Source organism: Scyliorhinus torazame, chromosome 4 (assembly GCF_047496885.1).
Source record: "Scyliorhinus torazame isolate Kashiwa2021f chromosome 4, sScyTor2.1, whole genome shotgun sequence".
In the NCBI taxonomy this organism is placed as follows: domain Eukaryota; kingdom Metazoa; phylum Chordata; class Chondrichthyes; order Carcharhiniformes; family Scyliorhinidae; genus Scyliorhinus; species Scyliorhinus torazame.
The window spans coordinates 77,902,285-77,924,499 of NC_092710.1; the positions used below are offsets into that span (position 1 = coordinate 77,902,285).

The window sequence follows — 22,215 nt, forward strand, 5'->3', positions numbered from 1 at the left end:
GAGGGTATGATCTAACCGAATGGGAACAGAATCCTGTAGCGAGCACATTTAGCCGGGTATTTCCTGGAGCCCGCAGTACTGAGAAACACGACGCTCTGTACTGGGACTCTGGGCTATTCGGGCTCTCAGCATTTTCCGCTAACCAGAACTCTTCAGTACGGGAGGAGGTCGGGACGCCATTTTTAAATGGCACCCCAAACTCTCGACCCCCCCATTCACCTGTAAGAGGATCCTTGGGGCCCCCTCCCGCACCCCACCATACCCGCGCAGTACACCCCCGGGCCCGAATCCCATTACGGGAAAAATGCCTGCTTGGCACTGTCGGCCTGGCACCCTGGTACGGCCCCTCCCAGCTGGCAGTGCACCTGGGCGGTAGCAGATTGGCACCCAGGTGGCACTGCCAGGCTGGCAGTGTCAGGGCACCACCCTGCCCACAGGGCGAGAACCTGGGGGCATCTGATCCCCTGGGAGGCCCCCACGAGTGCCGTCCCATCTGGTCCCCATTTGTACCAGCACTGAACAGCACTCACCCGAGGTCTCTGAGGCGAGGGTGTTAGATCCCAACATCTGGGGAACATAAAGGAACTGTATATTGCAGTGAGATTAGCTGTCTCGCTCTCATATGCAGATTTTCTAATGGTGATACCACCTACAATGGGCGGGATCCTGTTCGCAACGCCTCGCAAAGTCAGGCTAGATCTTGGGAAAGAGTGACGGGGAGAGAGAGAGAGAGACGGGGAGAGAGAGAGAGAGAGAGAGAGAGACGCGAGTAGAGAGAGAGTGAGAGGCGGGGAGAGGGGAGGCAGAGAGTGAGAGGCGGAGAGAGGGGAGGCAGAGAGAGTGAGGCAGAGGGAGAGAGATTGAGGGAGCGAGAGACACAGACACAGAGACACACTGGGCACGATCTAACGGGAGAAGCACTAAGTACGGTAGTGAGTGAGAATTATCGGGTGGGTCCCGCCGGGTGACCTGGGGAGACCCCGATCGGTATCCAACGCCAATATGGGCCAGTAATCATGCCCCACGGAAGATAGGCCCCCTCCGGATCACGGCGCCCCCTGATCGGTCGCCCCCGATCATGGGCTTGGCTGTTGTGGAGCCCCCCCCTCCAGGAGACTGATTCCCCCACCCCCCCACCAGGACAGCCACGGTGGCTGTGAGTCCGAGCTCCCGCCGGGTGAAACCATACGGGTGAGAACCCCAAAGTGTGTCATGGAGTTCACCTGACCCACAACTTTTACTAGATTGTGGTATGGGGAGCACACAGCAGAATCGAAAAGTATTTTTTAAAGCAAAACAATGTTTATTCTATGAACTCACGTTAACCTTTTTTAAACATACAGAAGACAAAAGACCCTTTTTAACACAAAAATCAGGGGTGAAATTCTCCCGAAACGGCGCGATGTCCGCCGACTGGCGCCAAAGACGGCGCCAATCAGACGGGCATCGCGCCGGCCCAAAGGTGCGGAATGCTCCGCATCTTTGGGGGCCGAGCCCCAACATTGAGGGGCTAGGCCGACGCCGGAGGGATTTCCGCCTCGCCAGCTGGTGGAAACGGCCTTTGTTGCCCCGCCAGCTGGCGCGGAAATGACATCTCCGGGCGGCGCATGCACGGGAGCGTCAGCGGCCGCCGACAGTTTCCCGCGCATGCGCAGTGGGGAGAGTCTCTTCCGCCTCCGTCATGGTGGAGGCCGTGGCGGAGGCGGAAGGGAAAGAGTGCCCCCACGGCACAGGCCCGCCCGCGGATCGGTGGGCCCCGATCGCGGGCCAGGCCACCGTGGGGGCACCCCCCGGGGTCAGATCGCCCCGCGCCCCCCCCAGGACCCCGGAGCCCGCCCACGCCGCCTGGTCCCGCCGGTAAATACCAGCTTTGATTTACGCCGGCGGGACAGGCAATTTCTGGGCGGGACTTCGGCCCATCCGGGCTGGAGAATTGAGCGGGGGGTCCCGTCAACCGGCGCGGCCCGATTCCCGCCCCCGCCCAATCTCCGGTACCGGAGACTTCGGCAGGGGCGGGGGCGGGATTCACGGCGGCCAACGGCCATTCTCCGACCCGACGGGGGGTCGGAGAATGACGCCTCAGGATTAACTTCACTACTGAGAACAGTTACCACGTTGAAATCAGCAAATGGACAATCATACGCTTGCAGGGATTCACACACATCCTGCTGTGATTGCAGCGTCTCCAAAACTAAAATGAAACCAAACCCACCCTGCAGCAAAAAACATGAAGCGAAAGTAAAAAGCTGAGAGACAGCCCAGCTCCACCCACTCTCTGACATCACTGCAGTAATAAACACCCATTTCTTAAAGGTACTCTCACATGACAACGGGACCCACGATGGCGGAACTCGGCTGGTCGACCGCGGAGAATCGCCGCGGGGGCCTCTTTCAACGGCCCGCTGGACGCGACTGCGCTCGAGACTGGCGCCGATTCTCCGGTCGCCGGAGACTCGCGTCCTGGCGTCGGAGCTGTTCGCAGGTCTGAGGTCCCATTCTCCGTCCTCGCGCCGAGCGCGATTTCGGAGCGGAGGCTGGGAGAATCGCGGCCCCTGTTCCCCGGGGGGGGGGGTCGCAGGGTCAGCCGCAGGGCAGCCAGTGCCGCCTGGGAGACAGAGTCAGTGGCCGTCAGTTTGGGGAGCAGGACAAGAAGCTCAACGACGTGAACAACCCACTTGAGACAGGTCGTCTCGGGGCTGTGGCTCCTCGCCCCGGTGGTGGAGGCCAATCTCGCCGTCAGTCACCGCTCGCTCCTCCGTCACCCCAGCGACCCCCAGTGCCTGGTCCGTCATAAGGGGTGAGGACTACCTCACGGGGAGGTGGGGGGGGGTTTATGGCAGGTGACAGGCGTGGGCCGCACGGGTGTGTTGACATCAACCCCCTGGCACCAGTCTTGCCTGCCACCTCTGGACCCACCGCCAGGTTGTGCGCGACACCCCACACCCGCACCTGTGCCACAGCGTATCCTGGCACCCACCAGCACAACCCATCCATGCCCAGCAGTGGTGCCCACGCCTGTCACCCGCCATGAGCCCCCCCCCCCGGGAGGTAGCGGCTCACAATACCTTCACATTGTCCCTGCAGAAGAAGTTGGCACATAACAGGCTGGAAAGGGCCCAGGCGGTGACGGACATCGGAGGCCTCACGGACCAGGCGCTGGCGTGGCGGAGGAGCGAGCGGTGACTGGCAGCGAGAATGGCCTCCGCCACACGTGCGGGGAGCCACTGCCCCTCCACCCACACGACCTGTCTCAAGTGAGCTGTTCACGTCAGACGCGGTGACCCTTCCCTCTCGCTGGCCTCATGTCCATTCTCCCGCAGGATCTGACGGTGCCGGCCCATCCCAGGTGGCTCCCCTTCCCCTCCTTCCAAGAGAACGCCTCGGAGGATAGCTCCGCGGGTGGGGCACGGCTGCCACCCCCACTCTCCACCAGCGCTGATACACACACGCTGATATTAGTGGGCTGGCTTGGGGGGCACAATCTGGTGAGCACCACACAGCTGGTGATGTACATCGGGTGCAGGGAGGAGCCCGAGGGCAGACAGCAGTCGGAGGTCTGCTGAATCCAGGGCCCAGCTGGGTCCCAGTCAGAGGCCGAGCCTCTGTACCGGGCTGTCCCACAGCTGACAGGACGATAGGGTGCAGCCAAGAGATTCAGGAGGGAATGTCAGCGACTGTCCAACAGGTTCATAGCTGATTGGAGGAGTGCCAGAGGCTCTGCGCGTTGGAGATGGCGCTGGCAGTGCGTGGCAACAAGGCCAACACTGCGAGGGTGGTGACCGCAGTGGAGAGCTTGGTGCACGAGGCCAGCACCATGAGTGGTCGTGTCCAAGGCGTCACCCAATTCGTGACCGACATGGTTGACAGCATCGACTGCATGTCCCATTCACTAGGGCACGTGTTCCTCGTGCATGTGGACCTTGCTGAGGCACTGCGGTGCGTGTCCCAGACACGGGGACATCGCCGAGAATCTGCGGTGCGTGTCCCAGACACGGGGACATTGCCGTAACTCTGCGGTGCGTGTCCCAGACACGGGGACATCGCCGAGAATCTGCGGTGCGTGTCCCAGACACAGGGACATTGCCGAGGCTCTGCGAAGCATGTCCCAGTCACAGGGACATTGACGAAACTCTGCGGAGCATGTCCCAGACACGGGGACATTGTCGAAACTCTGCGGAGCGTGTCCCAGACACAGGGACATTGCCGAAACTCTGCGGTGCGTGTCCCAGACACAGGGACATTGCTGAAACTCTGCGGAGCATGTCCCAGTCACAGGGACATTGCCGAAACTCTGCGGAGCATGTCCCAGAAACGGGGACATTGCCGAAACTCTGCGGAGCATGTCCCAGACACAGGGACATCGCCGAGACACTCCAGACAGTGTCCCAGACACAGGGACATTGCCGAGACGCTCCAGACTGTGCCCCAGACACAGGGACATTGCCGAAACTCTGCGGAGCATGTCCCAGACACAGGGACATTGCCGAAACTCTGCGGAGCATGTCCCAGACACAGGGACATTGTCGAAACTCGGCGGAGCATGTCCCAGACACAGGGACATTGCCGAAACTCTGCGGAGCATGTCCCAGACACTGGGACATTGCCGAGACTCTGCGGAGCATGTCCCAGACACAGGGACATTGCCGAAACTCTGCGGAGCATGTCCCAGACACTGGGACATTGCCGAGACTCTGCGGAGCATGTCCCAGACACAGGGACATTGCCGAAACTCTGCGGAGCATGTCCCAGACACAGGGAGAATGCCGAAACTCTGCGGAGCGTGTCCCAGACACAGGGACATTACCGAAACTCTGCGGAGCGTGTCCCAGACACAGGGACATTGCCGAAACTCTGCGGTGCATGTCCCAGACACAGGGACATTGTCGAAACTCTGCGGAGCATGTCCCAGACACAGGGAGAATGCCGAAACTCTGCGGAGTGTTTCCCAGACACAGGGACATCGCCGAGACTCTGCGGAGCGTGTCCCAGACACAGGGACATCGCCGAGACGCTCCAGACCGTGTCCCAGACACACGGACATTGCCGAAACTCTGCGGAGTGTTTCCCAGGCACAGGGTCATTGCTGAGACGCTCCAGACTGTGTCCGAGATACAGGGACATTGCCAAGACGCTCCAGACTGTGTCCCAGACACAGGGACATTGCCAAGACGCTCCAGACTGTGTCCCAGACACAGGGACATTGCCGAGATTCTCCAGACTGTGTCCCAGACACAGGGACATTGCCGAGACGCTCCAGACTGTGTCCGAGATACAGGGACATTGCCAAGACGCTCCAGACTGTGTCCCAGACACAGGGACATTGCCAAGACGCTCCAGACTGTGTCCCAGACACAGGGTCATTGCAGAGACGCTCCAGACGTTTCTGCCGCTGCCCTTTCCGGTGTCTGCCCTTCTGCATTGACACCAGCGCCGTGAGGGCCGCCACTGCGGCGTCCACAATATCACCCACATTGTGATATCTGGAAGCATTGGAGAGGGTGACAGGCTGACAACCAGTTCTGACTTCCAGCCGGGAGCCTCCCCCACCCTTACGTTCCCGGCCTACTCAAAGGGTGCAATCCAACAAGCTGGGAGATCCCGCCCTACACGCGCAGCTCCGGCCACAGCAAGGGACCCCGCACTCCAGGCTCTGGAGCCCAGATTACTGACGGGAACATTACTTGGACCCCACCCCGGTTTCACCCACCCACCCTCTCGGGTGTTAGATTGTTGACTGCTGCCTCTGTGGTACTGACACCTCCAAGGTTCAGACAAAGTGTCCAGGCCTCACAGTCACATAGGGGTGCTAGGCAGTGACACTCATCTGGGACATGGCATGTCTACCCATGGGGTACCACTCGAGAGCTGTGAAATGCTCATGTAACTACAGTAGCCTTCAACTGTGCAGCCAGAGGCTCCTCACGGTCAGAGGGAGTGAGTCACCTCCAGTGTATAACTAGTGCCCTGGTGGGGGGGGTAGGTGGGGCTGACAGGCAGCAGCAGTTGCCCCTGCTGTGGGTGTACACAATCCGGGGGGGTGGGGAGGAGGCGGGGGGCCTTCAGGAGGGGGGGGGGAAGGTGGGGGGTGCCCTTCAGGATACACGGGGTGTCGGGCCACTCACCCCACCCCCAGCCGATGGAACACCCCCCCCTCCCCCCCCGACCTTGCTTGTAGTGGGACATTGTCGAAACTCTGCGGAGCATGTCCCAGACACAGGGACATTGCCGAAACTCTGCGGAGTGTTTCCCAGACACAGGGACATCGCCGAGACTCTGCGGAGCGTGTCCCAGACACAGGGACATCGCCGAGACGCTCCAGACCGTGTCCCAGACACACGGACATTGCCGAAACTCTGCGGAGTGTTTCCCAGGCACAGGGTCATTGCCGAGACGCTCCAGACTGTGTCCGAGACACAGGGACATTGCCAAGACGCTCCAGACTGTGTCCCAGACACAGGGACATTGCCAAGACGCTCCAGACTGTGTCCCAGACACAGGGACATTGTCGAGACGCTCCAGACTGTGTCCCAGACACAGGGTCATTGCAGAGACGCTCCAGACCCGATAACTGAGACGGCAGCTCCAGTGCCCCCGGGCTGAGTGCCCGATTTCGAAGTTGACTACTCGCCTCCTCCGATCCCAACAGCAGCCATTGCGCCAGCTTTTTAAACAGGTGTGCTGAAGGGCGCCCGTGTGATCGCTCGCTGGGGAGACGGTCAGATCCCGGGAGGCCGTTAGCTAGGTCGTCCGCCCGTTAACGATGTGGAGATTGCTCTCAGCTGCTGTTGATTGGAACCTCACCATGCCTGAAAGGGATCGAGAAACAGCCAAAGGGAGTGGGCCGGTTAGACCGGAAACCGATCGGCGCCTGGCGTGGATCCAGATTTCGGCCTCTCGCGGCTCGCATGGAGCCGCGACGGACGCAACGTGGCCAAAGAACAAAGAACAAAGAAAAGTACAGCACAGGAACAGGCCCTTCGGCCCTCCAAGCCCGTGCCGACCATGCTGCCCGACTAAACTACAATCTTCGACACTTCCTGGGTCCGTATCCTTCTATTCCCATCCTATTCATGTATTTGTCAAGATGCCCCTTAAATGTCCCTATCGTCCCTGCTTCCACTACCTCCTCCGGCAGCGAGTTCCAGGCACCCACTACCCTCTGCGTAAAACACTTGCCTCGTACATCGACTCTAAACCTTGCCCCTCTCACCTTAAACCTATGCCCCCTAGTAATTGACCCCTCTACCCCGGGGAAAAACCTCTGACTATCCACTCTGTCTATGCCCCTCATAATTTTGTATACCTCTATCAGGTCGCCCCTCAACCTCCTTCGTTCCAGTGAGAACAAACCGAGTTTATTCAACCGCTCCTCATAGCTTATGCCCTCCATACCAGGCAACATTCTGGTAAATCTCTTCTGCACCCTCTCTAAAGCCTCCACATCCTCCTGGTAGTGTGGCGACCAGAATTGAACACTATACTCCAAGTGTGGCCTAACTAAGGTTCTATACAGCTGCAACATGGCCATTAGATCGCGGTCAGAGATAGAGAGAATATAACAGGGTGAGACGAATATTTGAGTTGAGAGGGAGAAATATAGAAAGAGAGAGAGACACTGAGACAGAAAAAGAGAAGTGGAGAGAGAATGAAAGATAGAGAACAAAAGGACTGAGAGAAAGAGACAAAGGAAGAACAGGATAGGACAGAGGGAGACAGAGAGAGAGTTCTTGCCGAGGAAACTATCCCAGGCTGCAGCAGATTCCTTATCATTGATTGACAGGTGTCAAAGTGCGGCAGAAATGATTTGAAGCTATTCTCCCTCTCTCCCTCAGTGCCACTACCCACTCGACACCAGCGAGTTGCAAAGACAGTGAGGGAGCGCGAGGGGGAGTCTGCGTTCCTCAACTGTGACCTCACTGTGAAGAAGGAAGATCAAACAACACAAGTCATTGAGTGGCTGCACGAGGGACTCGTGCTTCCCATTTTCATCAAGTTCGGCCTTCACCCACCTCGCATTGATGGAGCCTATCTGGGTAAGACACAGAGATTAAGAAGCACCAGTCAGTGTACAGATATCTCCCTCAGAGAGAGAGGGACTGAGACACCAGTCAGTGTACAGATATCTCCCTGAGAGAGAGGGGCTGAGACACCAGTCAGTGTACAGATATCTCCCTGAGAGAGAGGGGCTGAGAGACACCAGCCAGTGTACAGATATCTCCCTGAGAGAGAGGGACTGAGACACCAGTCAGTGTACAGATATCTCCCTGAGAGAGAGGGGCTGAGAGACACCAGCCAGTGTACAGATATCTCCCTGAGAGAGAGGGACTGAGAGACAACAGTCACTGTACAGATATCTCCCTGAGAGAGTGAGACTGAGACACCAGTCAGTGTACAGATATCTCCCTGAGAGAGAGGGACTGAGAGACACCAGTCAGTGTACAGATATCTCCCGGAGAGAGGGACTGAGAGACACCAGTCAGTGTACAGATATCTCCCTGAGAGAGAGAGACTGAGAGACACCAGTCAGTGTACAGATAGCTCCCTGAGAGAGAGGGACTGAGAGACACCAGTCAGTGTACAAATATCTCCCTGAGAGAGAGGGACTGAGAGACACCAGTCAGTGTACAGATATCTCCCTGAGAGAGAGGGACTGAGAGACACCAGTCAGTGTTCAGATATCTCCCTGAGAGAGAGACTGAGAGACAACAGTCACTGTACAGATATCTCCCTGAGAGAGTGAGACTGAGACACCAGTCAGTGTACAGATATCTCCCTGAGAGAGAGAGACTGAGAGACACCAGTCAGTGTACAGATATCTCCCTGAGAGAGAGGGACTGAGAGACACCAGTCACTGTACAGATATCTCCCTGAGAGAGTGAGACTGAGAGACACCAGTCAGTGTACTGATATCTCCCTGAGAGAGAGATACTGAGAGACACCAGTCAGTGAACAGATATCTCCCTGAGAGAGAGAGACTGAGAGACACCAGTCAGTGTACAGATATTTCCCTGAGAGAGAGAGGGACTGAGAGACACCAGTCAGTGTACAGATATCTCCCTGAGAGAGAGGGACTGAGAGACATCAGTCAGTGTATAGATATCTCCCTGAGAGAGAGGGACTCAGAGACACCAGTCAGTGTACAGATATCTCCCTGAGAGAGAGAGGAACTGAGACACCAGCCAGTGTAGATATCTCCCTCAGAGAGGGACTGAGAGACACCAGTCAGTGTACAGATATCTCACTGAGAGCGAGGGACTGGGAGACACAAGTCAGTGTACAGATATATTCCTGAGAGAAGGGACTGTGAGACACCAGTCAGTGTACAGATATCTCGCTGAGAGAGAGAGAGACAGAGAGACACCAGTCAGTGTACAGATATCTCCCTGAGAGAGAGACTGAGAGACACCAGTCAGTGTACAGATATCACCCTGAGAGAGATGGACTGAGAGACAGCAGTCAGTTACAGATATCTCCCTGTGAGAGAGAGAGAGAGAGAGACAGACAGAGAGACACCAGTCAATGTACAGATCCCTCCCTGAGAGAGAGAATGACTGAGAGACACCAGTCAGTGTACAGATATCTCCCTGAGAGAGCGAGAGAGAAACACCAGTCAGTGTACAGATATCACCCTGAGAGAGATGGACTGAGAGACAGCAGTCAGTTACAGATATCTCCCTGAGAGAGATGGACTGAGAGACACCAGTCAGTGTACAGATATCTCCCTGAGAGAGTTGGACTGAGAGACACCAGTCAGTGTACAGATATCACCCTGAGAGAGATGGACTGAGAGACAGCAGTCAGTTACAGATATCTCCCTGAGAGAGATGGACTGAGAGACAACAGTCAGTGTACAGATATCTCCCTGAGAGAGTTGGACTGAGAGACACCAGTCAGTGTACAGATATCTCCCTGAGAGAGAGGGACTGAGAGACACCAGTCAGTGTACAGATATCTCCCTGAGAGAGAGGGACTGAGAGACACCAGTCGGTGTACAGATATCTCCCTGAGAGAGAGGGACAGAGAGGCACCAGTCACTGTACAGATATCTCCCTGAGAGACACCAGTCAGTGTACAGATATCACCCTGAGAGAGATGGACTGAGAGACAGCAGTCAGTTACAGATATCTCCCTGAGAGAGTTGGACTGAGAGACACCAGTCAGTGTACAGATATCTCCCTGAGACAGAGGGACTGAGAGACACCAGTCATTGTACAGATATCTCCCTGAGAGAGAGGGACTGAGAGACACCAGTCGGTGTACAGATATCTCCCTGAGAGAGGGTGGAACTGAGACACCAGTCAGTGTAGATATCTCCCTGAGAGAGAGGGACTGAGAGACACCAGTCAGTGTACAGATATCTCCCTGAGAGAGAGGGACTGAGAGACACCAGTCGGTGTACAGATATCTCCCTGAGAGAGGGTGGAACTGAGACACCAGTCAGTGTAGATATCTCCCTGAGAGAGAGGGACTGAGAGACACCAGTCAGTGTACAGATATCTCCCTGAGAGAGAGGGACTGAGAGACACCAGTCAGTTACAGATATCACCCTGAGAGAGAGAGAGAGACAGAGAGACACCAGTCAGTGTACAGATATCTCCCTGAGGGAGAGACTGAGAGACACCAGTCAGTGTACAGATATCTCCCTGAGAGAGCGAGAGAGAGAGAGACACCAGTCAGTGTACAGATACCTCCCTGAGAGAGAGAATGACTGAGAGACACCAGTCAGTGTACAGATACCTCCCTGAGAGAGAGAAACTGAGAGACACGAGTCAGTGTACAGCTATCTCCCTGAGAGAGCGAGAGAGAGACACCAGTCAGTGTACAGATATCACCCTGAGAGAGATGGACAGAGAGACAGCAGTCAGTGTACAGATATCTCCCTGAGAGAGATGTACTGAGAGACAGCAGTCAGTTACAGATATCTTCCTGAGAGAGAGGGACAGAGAGGCACCAGTCAGTGTGCAGATATATCCCTGAGAGAATGGGACTGAGACACCAGTCAGTGTACAGATATCACCCTGAGAGAGCGACTGAGAGACACCAGTCAGTGTACAGATATCTCCCTGAGAGAGAATGAGAGACGCTAGTCAGTGTACAGATATCTCCCTGAGAGAGTGGGACTGAGAGACACCAGTCAGTGTACAGATATATCCCTGAGAGAGAGGGACTGAGAGACACCAGTCAGTGTCCAGATATCTCCCTGAGAGAGAGGGACTGAGATACATCAGTCAGTGTACAGATATCTCCCTGAGAGAGAGGGACTGAGAGACAACAGTCAGTGTACAGATATCTCCCAGAGAGAGGGACTGAGAGACACCAGTCAGTATACAGATATCTCCCTGAGAGAGAGGGACTGAGAGACACCAGTCAGTGTACAGATATCTCCCTGAGAGAGAGACTGAGAGACACCAGTCAGTGTGCAGATATCAGCCTGAGAGAGAGACTGAGAGACACCAGTCAGTGTACAGATATCACCCTGAGAGAGAGAGACTGAGAGACACCAGTCAGTGTACAGATATCTCCCTGAGAGAGAGGGACTGAGAGACACCAGTCAGTGTACAGATATCACACTGAGAGAGAGAGACTGAGAGACACCAGTCAGTGTACAGATATCTCCCTGAGAGAGGGACTGAGAGACACCAGTCAGTGTACAGATATCTCCCTGAGAGAGAGGGACAGAGAGACACCAGTCAGTGTCCAGATATCTCCCTGAGAGAGAGGGACTGAGATACATCAGTCAGTGTACAGATATCTCCCTGAGAGAGAGGGACTGAGAGACAACAGTCAGTGTACAGATATCTCCCAGAGAGAGGGACTGAGAGACACCAGTCAGTATACAGATATCTCCCTGAGAGAGAGGGACTGAGAGACACCAGTCAGTGTACAGATATCTCCCTGAGAGAGAGGGACTGAGAGACACCAGTCATTGTACAGATATCTCCCTGAGAGAGAGGGACTGAGAGACACCAGTCGGTGTACAGATATCTCCCTGAGAGAGGGTGGAACTGAGACACCAGTCAGTGTAGATATCTCCCTGAGAGAGAGGGACTGAGAGACACCAGTCAGTGTACAGATATCTCCCTGAGAGAGAGGGACTGAGAGACACCAGTCGGTGTACAGATATCTCCCTGAGAGAGGGTGGAACTGAGACACCAGTCAGTGTAGATATCTCCCTGAGAGAGAGGGACTGAGAGACACCAGTCAGTGTACAGATATCTCCCTGAGAGAGAGGGACTGAGAGACACCAGTCAGTTACAGATATCACCCTGAGAGAGAGAGAGAGACAGAGAGACACCAGTCAGTGTACAGATATCTCCCTGAGGGAGAGACTGAGAGACACCAGTCAGTGTACAGATATCTCCCTGAGAGAGCGAGAGAGAGAGAGACACCAGTCAGTGTACAGATACCTCCCTGAGAGAGAGAATGACTGAGAGACACCAGTCAGTGTACAGATACCTCCCTGTGAGAGAGAAACTGAGAGACACGAGTCAGTGTACAGCTATCTCCCTGAGAGAGCGAGAGAGAGACACCAGTCAGTGTACAGATATCACCCTGAGAGAGATGGACAGAGAGACAGCAGTCAGTGTACAGATATCTCCCTGAGAGAGATGGACTGAGAGACAGCAGTCAGTTACAGATATCTTCCTGAGAGAGAGGGACAGAGAGGCACCAGTCAGTGTGCAGATATATCCCTGAGAGAATGGGACTGAGACACCAGTCAGTGTACAGATATCACCCTGAGAGAGCGACTGAGAGACACCAGTCAGTGTACAGATATCTCCCTGAGAGAGACTGAGAGACGCTAGTCAGTGTACAGATATCTCCCTGAGAGAGTGGGACTGAGAGACACCAGTCAGTGTACAGATATATCCCTGAGAGAGAGGGACTGAGAGACACCAGTCAGTGTCCAGATATCTCCCTGAGAGAGAGGGACTGAGATACATCAGTCAGTGTACAGATATCTCCCTGAGAGAGAGGGACTGAGAGACAACAGTCAGTGTACAGATATCTCCCAGAGAGAGGGACTGAGAGACACCAGTCAGTATACAGATATCTCCCTGAGAGAGAGGGACTGAGAGACACCAGTCAGTGTACAGATATCTCCCTGAGAGAGAGACTGAGAGACACCAGTCAGTGTGCAGATATCAGCCTGAGAGAGAGACTGAGAGACACCAGTCAGTGTACAGATATCTCCCTGAGAGAGAGGGACTGAGAGACACCAGTCAGTGTACAGATATCACACTGAGAGAGAGAGACTGAGAGACACCAGTCAGTGTACAGATATCTCCCTGAGAGAGGGACTGAGAGACACCAGTCAGTGTACAGATATCTCCCTGAGAGAGAGGGACAGAGAGACACCAGTCAGTGTACAGATATCTCCCTGAGAGAGGGACTGAGAGACACCAGTCAGTGTACAGATATCTCCCTGAGAGAGAGAGACTGAGAGACACCAGTCAGTGTCCAGATATCTCCCTGAGAGAGAGGGACTGAGATACATCAGTCAGTGTACAGATATCTCCCTGAGAGAGAGGGACTGAGAGACAACAGTCAGTGTACAGATATCTCCCAGAGAGAGGGACTGAGAGACACCAGTCAGTATACAGATATCTCCCTGAGAGAGAGGGACTGAGAGACACCAGTCAGTGTACAGATATCTCCCTGAGAGAGAGACTGAGAGACACCAGTCAGTGTGCAGATATCAGCCTGAGAGAGAGACTGAGAGACACCAGTCAGTGTACAGATATCACCCTGAGAGAGAGAGACTGAGAGACACCAGTCAGTGTACAGATATCTCCCTGAGAGAGAGGGACTGAGAGACACCAGTCAGTGTACAGATATCACACTGAGAGAGAGAGACTGAGAGACACCAGTCAGTGTACAGATATCTCCCTGAGAGAGGGACTGAGAGACACCAGTCAGTGTACAGATATCTCCCTGAGAGAGAGGGACAGAGAGACACCAGTCAGTGTACAGATATCTCCCTGAGAGAGAGACTGAGAGACACCAGTCAGTGTACAGATATCTCCATGAGAGAGAGGGACTGGGAGACACCAGTCAGCGTACAGATATCTCACTGAGAGAGAGACTGAGAGACACCAGTCAGTGTACAGATACCTCCCTGAGAGAGAGGGACTGAGAGACACCAGTCAGTGTGCAGATATCTCCCTGAGAGAGAGGGACTGAGAGACACCAGCCAGTGAACAGATATCTCCCTGAGAGAGAGACTGAGAGACACCAGTCAGTGTGCAGATATCTCCCTGAGAGAGAGGGACTGAGAGACACCAGCCAGTGAACAGATATCTCCCTGAGAGAGAGACTGAGAGACACCAGTCAGTGTACAGATATCTTCCTGAGGGAGATGGACTGAGAGACACCAGTCAGTGTACAGATATCACCCTGAGAGAGAGACTGAGGGACACCAGTCAGTGTACAGATATCTCCCTGAGAGAGTTGGACTGAGAGACACCAGTCAGTGTACAGATATCTCCCTGAGAGAGAGAGACTGAGAGACACCAGTCAGTGTACAGATATCTCCCTGAGAGAGAGACTGAGAGACACCAGTCAGTGTACAGATATCTCCCTGAGAGAGAGGGACTGAGAGACACCAGTCAGTGTACAGATATCTCCCTGAGAGAGAGACTGAGAGGCACCAGTCAGTGTACAGATATCTCCCTGAGAGAGAGGGACTGAGAGACACCAGTCAGTGTACAGATATCTCCCTAGAGAGAGGGACTGAGAGACACCAGTCAGTGTACAGATATCTCCCTGAGAGAGAGGGACTGAGACACCAGTCAGTGTACAGATATCACCCTGAGAGAGCGACTGAGAGACACCAGTCAGTGTACAGATATCTCGCTGAGAGAGACTGAGAGACGCCAGTCAGTGTACAGATATCTCCCTGAGAGAGACTGAGAGACGCCAGTCAGTGTACAGATATCTCCCTGAGAGAGAGGGACTGAGAGACGCCAGTCAGTGTACAGATATATCCCTGAGAGAGAGGGACTGAGAGACACCAGTCAGTGTACAGATATCTCCCTGAGAGAGACTGAGAGGCGCCAGTCAGTGTACAGATATATCCCTGAGAGAGAGGGACTGAGAGACACCAGTCAGTGTACAGATATATCCCTGAGAGAGAGGGACTGAGAGATACCAGTCAGTGTCCAGATATCTCCCTGAGAGAGAGGGACTGAGATACATCAGTCAGTGTACAGATATCTCCCTGAGAGAGAGGAACTGATAGACAACAGTCAGTGTACAGATATCACCCTGAGAGAGAGACTGTGAGACACCAGTCAGTGTACAGATATCTCCCTGAGAGAGAGGGACTGAGAGACACCAGTCAGTGTACAGATATCACCCTGAGAGAGAGAGACTGAGAGACACCAGTCAGTGTACAGATATCTCCCTGTGAGAGAGGGACTGAGAGACACCAGTCAGTGTACAGATATCACCCTGAGAGAGAGAGACTGAGAGACACCAGTCAGTGTACAGATATCTCCCTGAGAGAGGGACTGAGAGACACCAGTCAGTGTACAGATATCTCCCTGAGAGAGAGGGACTGAGAGACACCAGTCAGTGTACAGATATCTCCCTGAGAGCGAGACTGAGAGACACCAGTCAGTGTACAGATATCTCCCTGAGAGAGAGGGACTGGGAGACACCAGTCAGCGTACAGATATCTCCCTGAGAGAGAGGGACTGAGAGACACCAGTCAGTGTACAGATACCTCCCTGAGAGAGAGGGACTGAGAGACACCAGTCAGTGTGCAGATATCTTCCTGAGAGAGAGGGACTGAGAGACACCAGCCAGTGGACAGATATCTCCCTGAGAGAGAGACTGAGAGACACCAGTCAGTGTACAGATATCTCCCTGAGAGAGAGGAACTGGGAGACACCAGTCAGCGTACAGATATCTCCTGAGAGAGAGACTGAGAGTCACCAATCAGTGTACAGATATCTTCCTGAGGGAGATGGACTGAGAGACACCAGTCAGTGTACAGATATCACCCTGAGATAGAGACTGAGGGACACCAGTCAGTGTACAGATATCTCCCTGAGAGAGAGACTGAGAGACACCAGTCAGTGTACAGATATCTCCCTGAGAGAGTTGGACTGAGAGACACCAGTCAGTGTACAGATATCTCCCTGAGAGAGAGACTGAGAGACAGCAGTCAGTGTACAGATATCTCCCTGAGAGAGAGGGATTGAGAGACAACAGTCAGTGTACAGATATCTCCCTAGAGAGAGAGACTGAGAGACACCAGTCAGTGTACAGATATCTCCCTGAGAGAGAGGGACTGAGACACCAGTCAGTGTACAGATATCTACCTGAGAGAGAGACTGAGAGACACCAGTCAGTGTACAGATATCTCCCTGAGAGAGAGGGACTGAGATACATCAGTCAGTGTACAGATATCTCCCTGAGAGAATGGGACTGAGACACCAGTCAGTGTACAGATATCTCCCTGAGAGAGCGACTGAGAGACACCAGTCAGTGTCCAGATATCTCCCTGAGAGAGAGGGACTGAGATACATCAGTCAGTGTACAGATATCTCCCTGAGAGAGAGGGACTGAGAGACAACAGTCAGTGTACAGATATCTCCCTGAGAGAGAGGGACTGAGAGACACCAGTCAGTATACAGATATCTCCCTGAGAGAGAGGGACTGAGAGACACCAGTCAGTGTACAGATATCTCCCTGAGAGAGAGGGACTGAGAGGCACCAGTCAGTGTACAGATATCGCCCAGAGAGAGGGACTGGGAGACACCAGTCAGCGTACAGATATCTCCCTGAGAGAGAGACTGAGAGACACCAGTCAGTGTACAGATATCTCCCTGAGAGAGAGACTGAGAAACACCAGTCAGTGTACAGATATCTCCCTGAGAGAGAGGGACTGAGAGACACCAGTCAGTGTACAGATATCTCCCTGAGAGAGAGGGACTGAGAGACACCAGTCAGTGTACAGATATCGCCCAGAGAGAGGGATTGGGAGACACCAGTCAGCGGACAGATATCTCCCTGAGAGAGAGACTGAGAGACACCAGTCAGTGTGCAGATATCACCCTGAGAGGGAGACTGAGAGACACCAGTCAGTGTCCAGATATCTTCCTGAGCGAGAGGGACTGAGAGACACCAGTCAGTGTACAGATATCACCCTGAGAGAGAGAGACTGAGAGACACCAGTCAGTGTACAGAAATCTCCCTGAGAGAGAGGGACTGAGAGACACCAGTCAGTGTACAGATATCTCCCTAGAGAGAGGGACTGAGAGACACCAGTCAGTGTACAGATATCTCCCTGAGAGAGAGGGACTGAGACACCAGTCAGTGTACAGATATCACCCTGAGAGAGCGACTGAGAGACACCAGTCAGTGTACAGATATCTCGCTGAGAGAGACTGAGAGACGCCAGTCAGTGTACAGATATCTCCCTGAGAGAGACTGAGAGACGCCAGTCAGTGTACAGATATCTCCCTGAGAGAGAGGGACTGAGAGACGCCAGTCAGTGTACAGATATATCCCTGAGAGAGAGGGACTGAGAGACACCAGTCAGTGTACAGATATCTCCCTGAGAGAGACTGAGAGACGCCAGTCAGTGTACAGATATATCCCTGAGAGAGAGGGACTGAGAGACACCAGTCAGTGTACAGATATATCCCTGAGAGAGAGGGACTGAGAGATACCAGTCAGTGTCCAGATATCTCCCTGAGAGAGAGGAACTGAGAGACAACATTCAGTGTACAGATATCACCCTGAGAGAGAGACTGAGAGACACCAGTCAGTGTACAGATATCTCCCTGAGAGAGAGGGACTGAGAGACACCAGTCAGTGTACAGATATCACCCTGAGAGAGAGAGACTGAGAGACACCAGTCAGTGTACAGATATCTCCCTGAGAGAGAGGGACTGAGAGACACCAGTCAGTGTACAGATATCTCCCTGAGAGAGGGACTGAGAGACATCAGTCAGTGTACAGATATCTCCCTGAGAGAGAGGGACTGAGAGACACCAGTCAGTGTACAGATATCTCCCTAGAGAGAGGGACTGAGAGACACCAGTCAGTGTACAGATATCTCCCTGAGAGAGAGGGACTGAGACACCAGTCAGTGTACAGATATCACCCTGAGAGAGCGACTGAGAGACACCAGTCAGTGTACAGATATCTCGCTGAGAGAGACTGAGAGACGCCAGTCAGTGTACAGATATCTCCCTGAGAGAGACTGAGAGACGCCAGTCAGTGTACAGATATCTCCCTGAGAGAGAGGGACTGAGAGACGCCAGTCAGTGTACAGATATATCCCTGAGAGAGAGGGACTGAGAGACACCAGTCAGTGTACAGATATCTCCCTGAGAGAGACTGAGAGGCGCCAGTCAGTGTACAGATATATCCCTGAGAGAGAGGGACTGAGAGACACCAGTCAGTGTACAGATATATCCCTGAGAGAGAGGGACTGAGAGATACCAGTCAGTGTCCAGATATCTCCCTGAGAGAGAGGGACTGAGATACATCAGTCAGTGTACAGATATCTCCCTGAGAGAGAGGAACTGATAGACAACAGTCAGTGTACAGATATCACCCTGAGAGAGAGACTGTGAGACACCAGTCAGTGTACAGATATCTCCCTGAGAGAGAGGGACTGAGAGACACCAGTCAGTGTACAGATATCACCCTGAGAGAGAGAGACTGAGAGACACCAGTCAGTGTACAGATATCTCCCTGAGATAGAGGGACTGAGAGACACCAGTCAGTGTACAGATATCACCCTGAGAGAGAGAGACTGAGAGACACCAGTCAGTGTACAGATATCTCCCTGAGAGAGGGACAGAGAGACACCAGTCAGTGTACAGATATCTCCCTGAGAGAGAGGGACTGAGAGACACCAGTCAGTGTACAGATATCTCCCTGAGAGCGAGACTGAGAGACACCAGTCAGTGTACAGATATCTCCCTGAGAGAGAGGGACTGGGAGACACCAGTCAGCGTACAGATATCTCCCTGAGAGAGAGGGACTGAGAGACACCAGTCAGTGTACAGATACCTCCCTGAGAGAGAGGGACTGAGAGACACCAGTCAGTGTGCAGATATCTTCCTGAGAGAGAGGGACTGAGAGACACCAGCCAGTGTACAGATATCTCCCTGAGAGAGAGACTGAGAGACACCAGTCAGTGTACAGATATCTCCCTGAGAGAGAGGAACTGGGAGACACCAGTCAGCGTACAGATATCTCCTGAGAGAGAGACTGAGAGTCACCAATCAGTGTACAGATATCTTCCTGAGGGAGATGGACTGAGAGACACCAGTCAGTGTACAGATATCACCCTGAGATAGAGACTGAGGGACACCAGTCAGTGTACAGATATCTCCCTGAGAGAGAGACTGAGAGACACCAGTCAGTGTACAGATATCTCCCTGAGAGAGTTGGACTGAGAGACACCAGTCAGTGTACAGATATCTCCCTGAGAGAGAGACTGAGAGACAGCAGTCAGTGTACAGATATCTCCCTGAGAGAGAGGGATTGAGAGACAACAGTCAGTGTACAGATATCTCCCTAGAGAGAGAGACTGAGAGACACCAGTCAGTGTACAGATATCTCCCTGAGAGAGAGGGACTGAGACACCAGTCAGTGTACAGATATCTACCTGAGAGAGAGACTGAGAGACACCAGTCAGTGTACAGATATCTCCCTGAGAGAGAGGGACTGAGATACATCAGTCAGTGTACAGATATCTCCCTGAGAGAATGGGACTGAGACACCAGTCAGTGTACAGATATCTCCCTGAGAGAGCGACTGAGAGACACCAGTCAGTGTCCAGATATCTCCCTGAGAGAGAGGGACTGAGATACATCAGTCAGTGTACAGATATCTCCCTGAGAGAGAGGGACTGAGAGACAACAGTCAGTGTACAGATATCTCCCTGAGAGAGAGGGACTGAGAGACACCAGTCAGTATACAGATATCTCCCTGAGAGAGAGGGACTGAGAGACACCAGTCAGTGTACAGATATCTCCCTGAGAGAGAGGGACTGAGAGGCACCAGTCAGTGTACAGATATCGCCCAGAGAGAGGGACTGGGAGACACCAGTCAGCGTACAGATATCTCCCTGAGAGAGAGACTGAGAGACACCAGTCAGTGTACAGATATCTCCCTGAGAGAGAGACTGAGAAACACCAGTCAGTGTACAGATATCTCCCTGAGAGAGAGGGACTGAGAGACACCAGTCAGTGTACAGATATCTCCCTGAGAGAGAGGGACTGAGAGACACCAGTCAGTGTACAGATATCGCCCAGAGAGAGGGATTGGGAGACACCAGTCAGCGGACAGATATCTCCCTGAGAGAGAGACTGAGAGACACCAGTCAGTGTGCAGATATCACCCTGAGAGGGAGACTGAGAGACACCAGTCAGTGTGCAGATATCTTCCTGAGCGAGAGGGACTGAGAGACACCAGTCAGTGTACAGATATCACCCTGAGAGAGAGAGACTGAGAGACACCAGTCAGTGTACAGAAATCTCCCTGAGAGAGAGGGACTGAGAGACACCAGTCAGTGTACAGATATCTCCCTAGAGAGAGGGACTGAGAGACACCAGTCAGTGTACAGATATCTCCCTGAGAGAGAGGGACTGAGACACGAGTCAGTGTACAGATATCACCCTGAGAGAGCGACTGAGAGACACCAGTCAGTGTACAGATATCTCGCTGAGAGAGACTGAGAGACGCCAGTCAGTGTACAGATATCTCCCTGAGAGAGACTGAGAGACGCCAGTCAGTGTACAGATATCTCCCTGAGAGAGAGGGACTGAGAGACGCCAGTCAGTGTACAGATATATCCCTGAGAGAGAGGGACTGAGAGACACCAGTCAGTGTACAGATATCTCCCTGAGAGAGACTGAGAGACGCCAGTCAGTGTACAGATATATCCCTGAGAGAGAGGGACTGAGAGACACCAGTCAGTGTACAGATATATCCCTGAGAGAGAGGGACTGAGAGATACCAGTCAGTGTCCAGATATCTCCCTGAGAGAGAGGAACTGAGAGACAACATTCAGTGTACAGATATCACCCTGAGAGAGAGACTGAGAGACACCAGTCAGTGTACAGATATCTCCCTGAGAGAGAGGGACTGAGAGACACCAGTCAGTGTACAGATATCACCCTGAGAGAGAGAGACTGAGAGACACCAGTCAGTGTACAGATATCTCCCTGAGAGAGAGGGACTGAGAGACACCAGTCAGTGTACAGATATCTCCCTGAGAGAGGGACTGAGAGACATCAGTCAGTGTACAGATATCTCCCTGAGAGAGAGGGACTGAGAGACACCAGTCAGTGTACAGATATCTCCCTGAGAGAGAGACTGAGAGACACCAGTCAGTGTACAGATATCTCCCTGAGAGAGAGGGACTGGGAGACACCAGTCAGCGTACAAATATCTCACTGAGAGAGAGACTGAGCGACACCAGTCAGTGTACAGATACCTACCTGAGAGAGAGGGACTGAGAGACACCAGTCAGTGTGCAGATATCTCCCTAAGAGAGAGGGACTGAGAGACACCAGCCAGTGTACAGATATCTCCCTGAGAGAGAGACTGAGAGACACCAGTCAGTGTACAGATATCTCCCTGAGAGAGAGGAACTGGGAGACACCAGTCAGCGTACAGATATCTCCTGAGAGAGAGACTGAGAGTCACCAATCAGTGTACAGATATCTTCCTGAGGGAGATGGACTGAGAGACACCAGTCAGTGTACAGATATCTCCCTGAGAGAGAGACTGAGAGACACCAGTCAGTGTACAGATATCTCCCTGAGAGAGAGGGACTGGGAGACACCAGTCAGCGTACAAATATCTCACTGAGAGAGAGACTGAGCGACACCAGTCAGTGTACAGATACCTACCTGAGAGAGAGGGACTGAGAGACACCAGTCAGTGTGCAGATATCTTCCTGAGCGAGAGGGACTGAGAGACACCAGTCAGTGTACAGATATCACCCTGAGAGAGAGAGACTGAGAGACACCAGTCAGTGTACAGAAATCTCCCTGAGAGAGAGGGACTGAGAGACACCAGTCAGTGTACAGATATCTCCCTAGAGAGAGGGACTGAGAGACACCAGTCAGTGTACAGATATCTCCCTGAGAGAGAGGGACTGAGACACGAGTCAGTGTACAGATATCACCCTGAGAGAGCGACTGAGAGACACCAGTCAGTGTACAGATATCTCGCTGA

The 22,215-nt window shown here is 53.4% G+C and overlaps 1 protein-coding gene across 2 annotated transcripts in view; it reads left to right on the plus strand.

Annotated features, from left to right (window-relative positions):
- Positions 1–22,215, plus strand: part of LOC140410317 (protein turtle homolog A-like) — a 431,590-nt gene that overhangs the window by 10,073 nt on the left and 399,302 nt on the right. For both annotated transcript variants that reach the window (XM_072498310.1, XM_072498311.1), the window contains exon 2: positions 7,833–8,033. In XM_072498310.1, the coding sequence (XP_072354411.1) occupies positions 7,833–8,033 (201 nt within the window). The remainder of the gene's footprint in view (positions 1–7,832; positions 8,034–22,215) is intronic.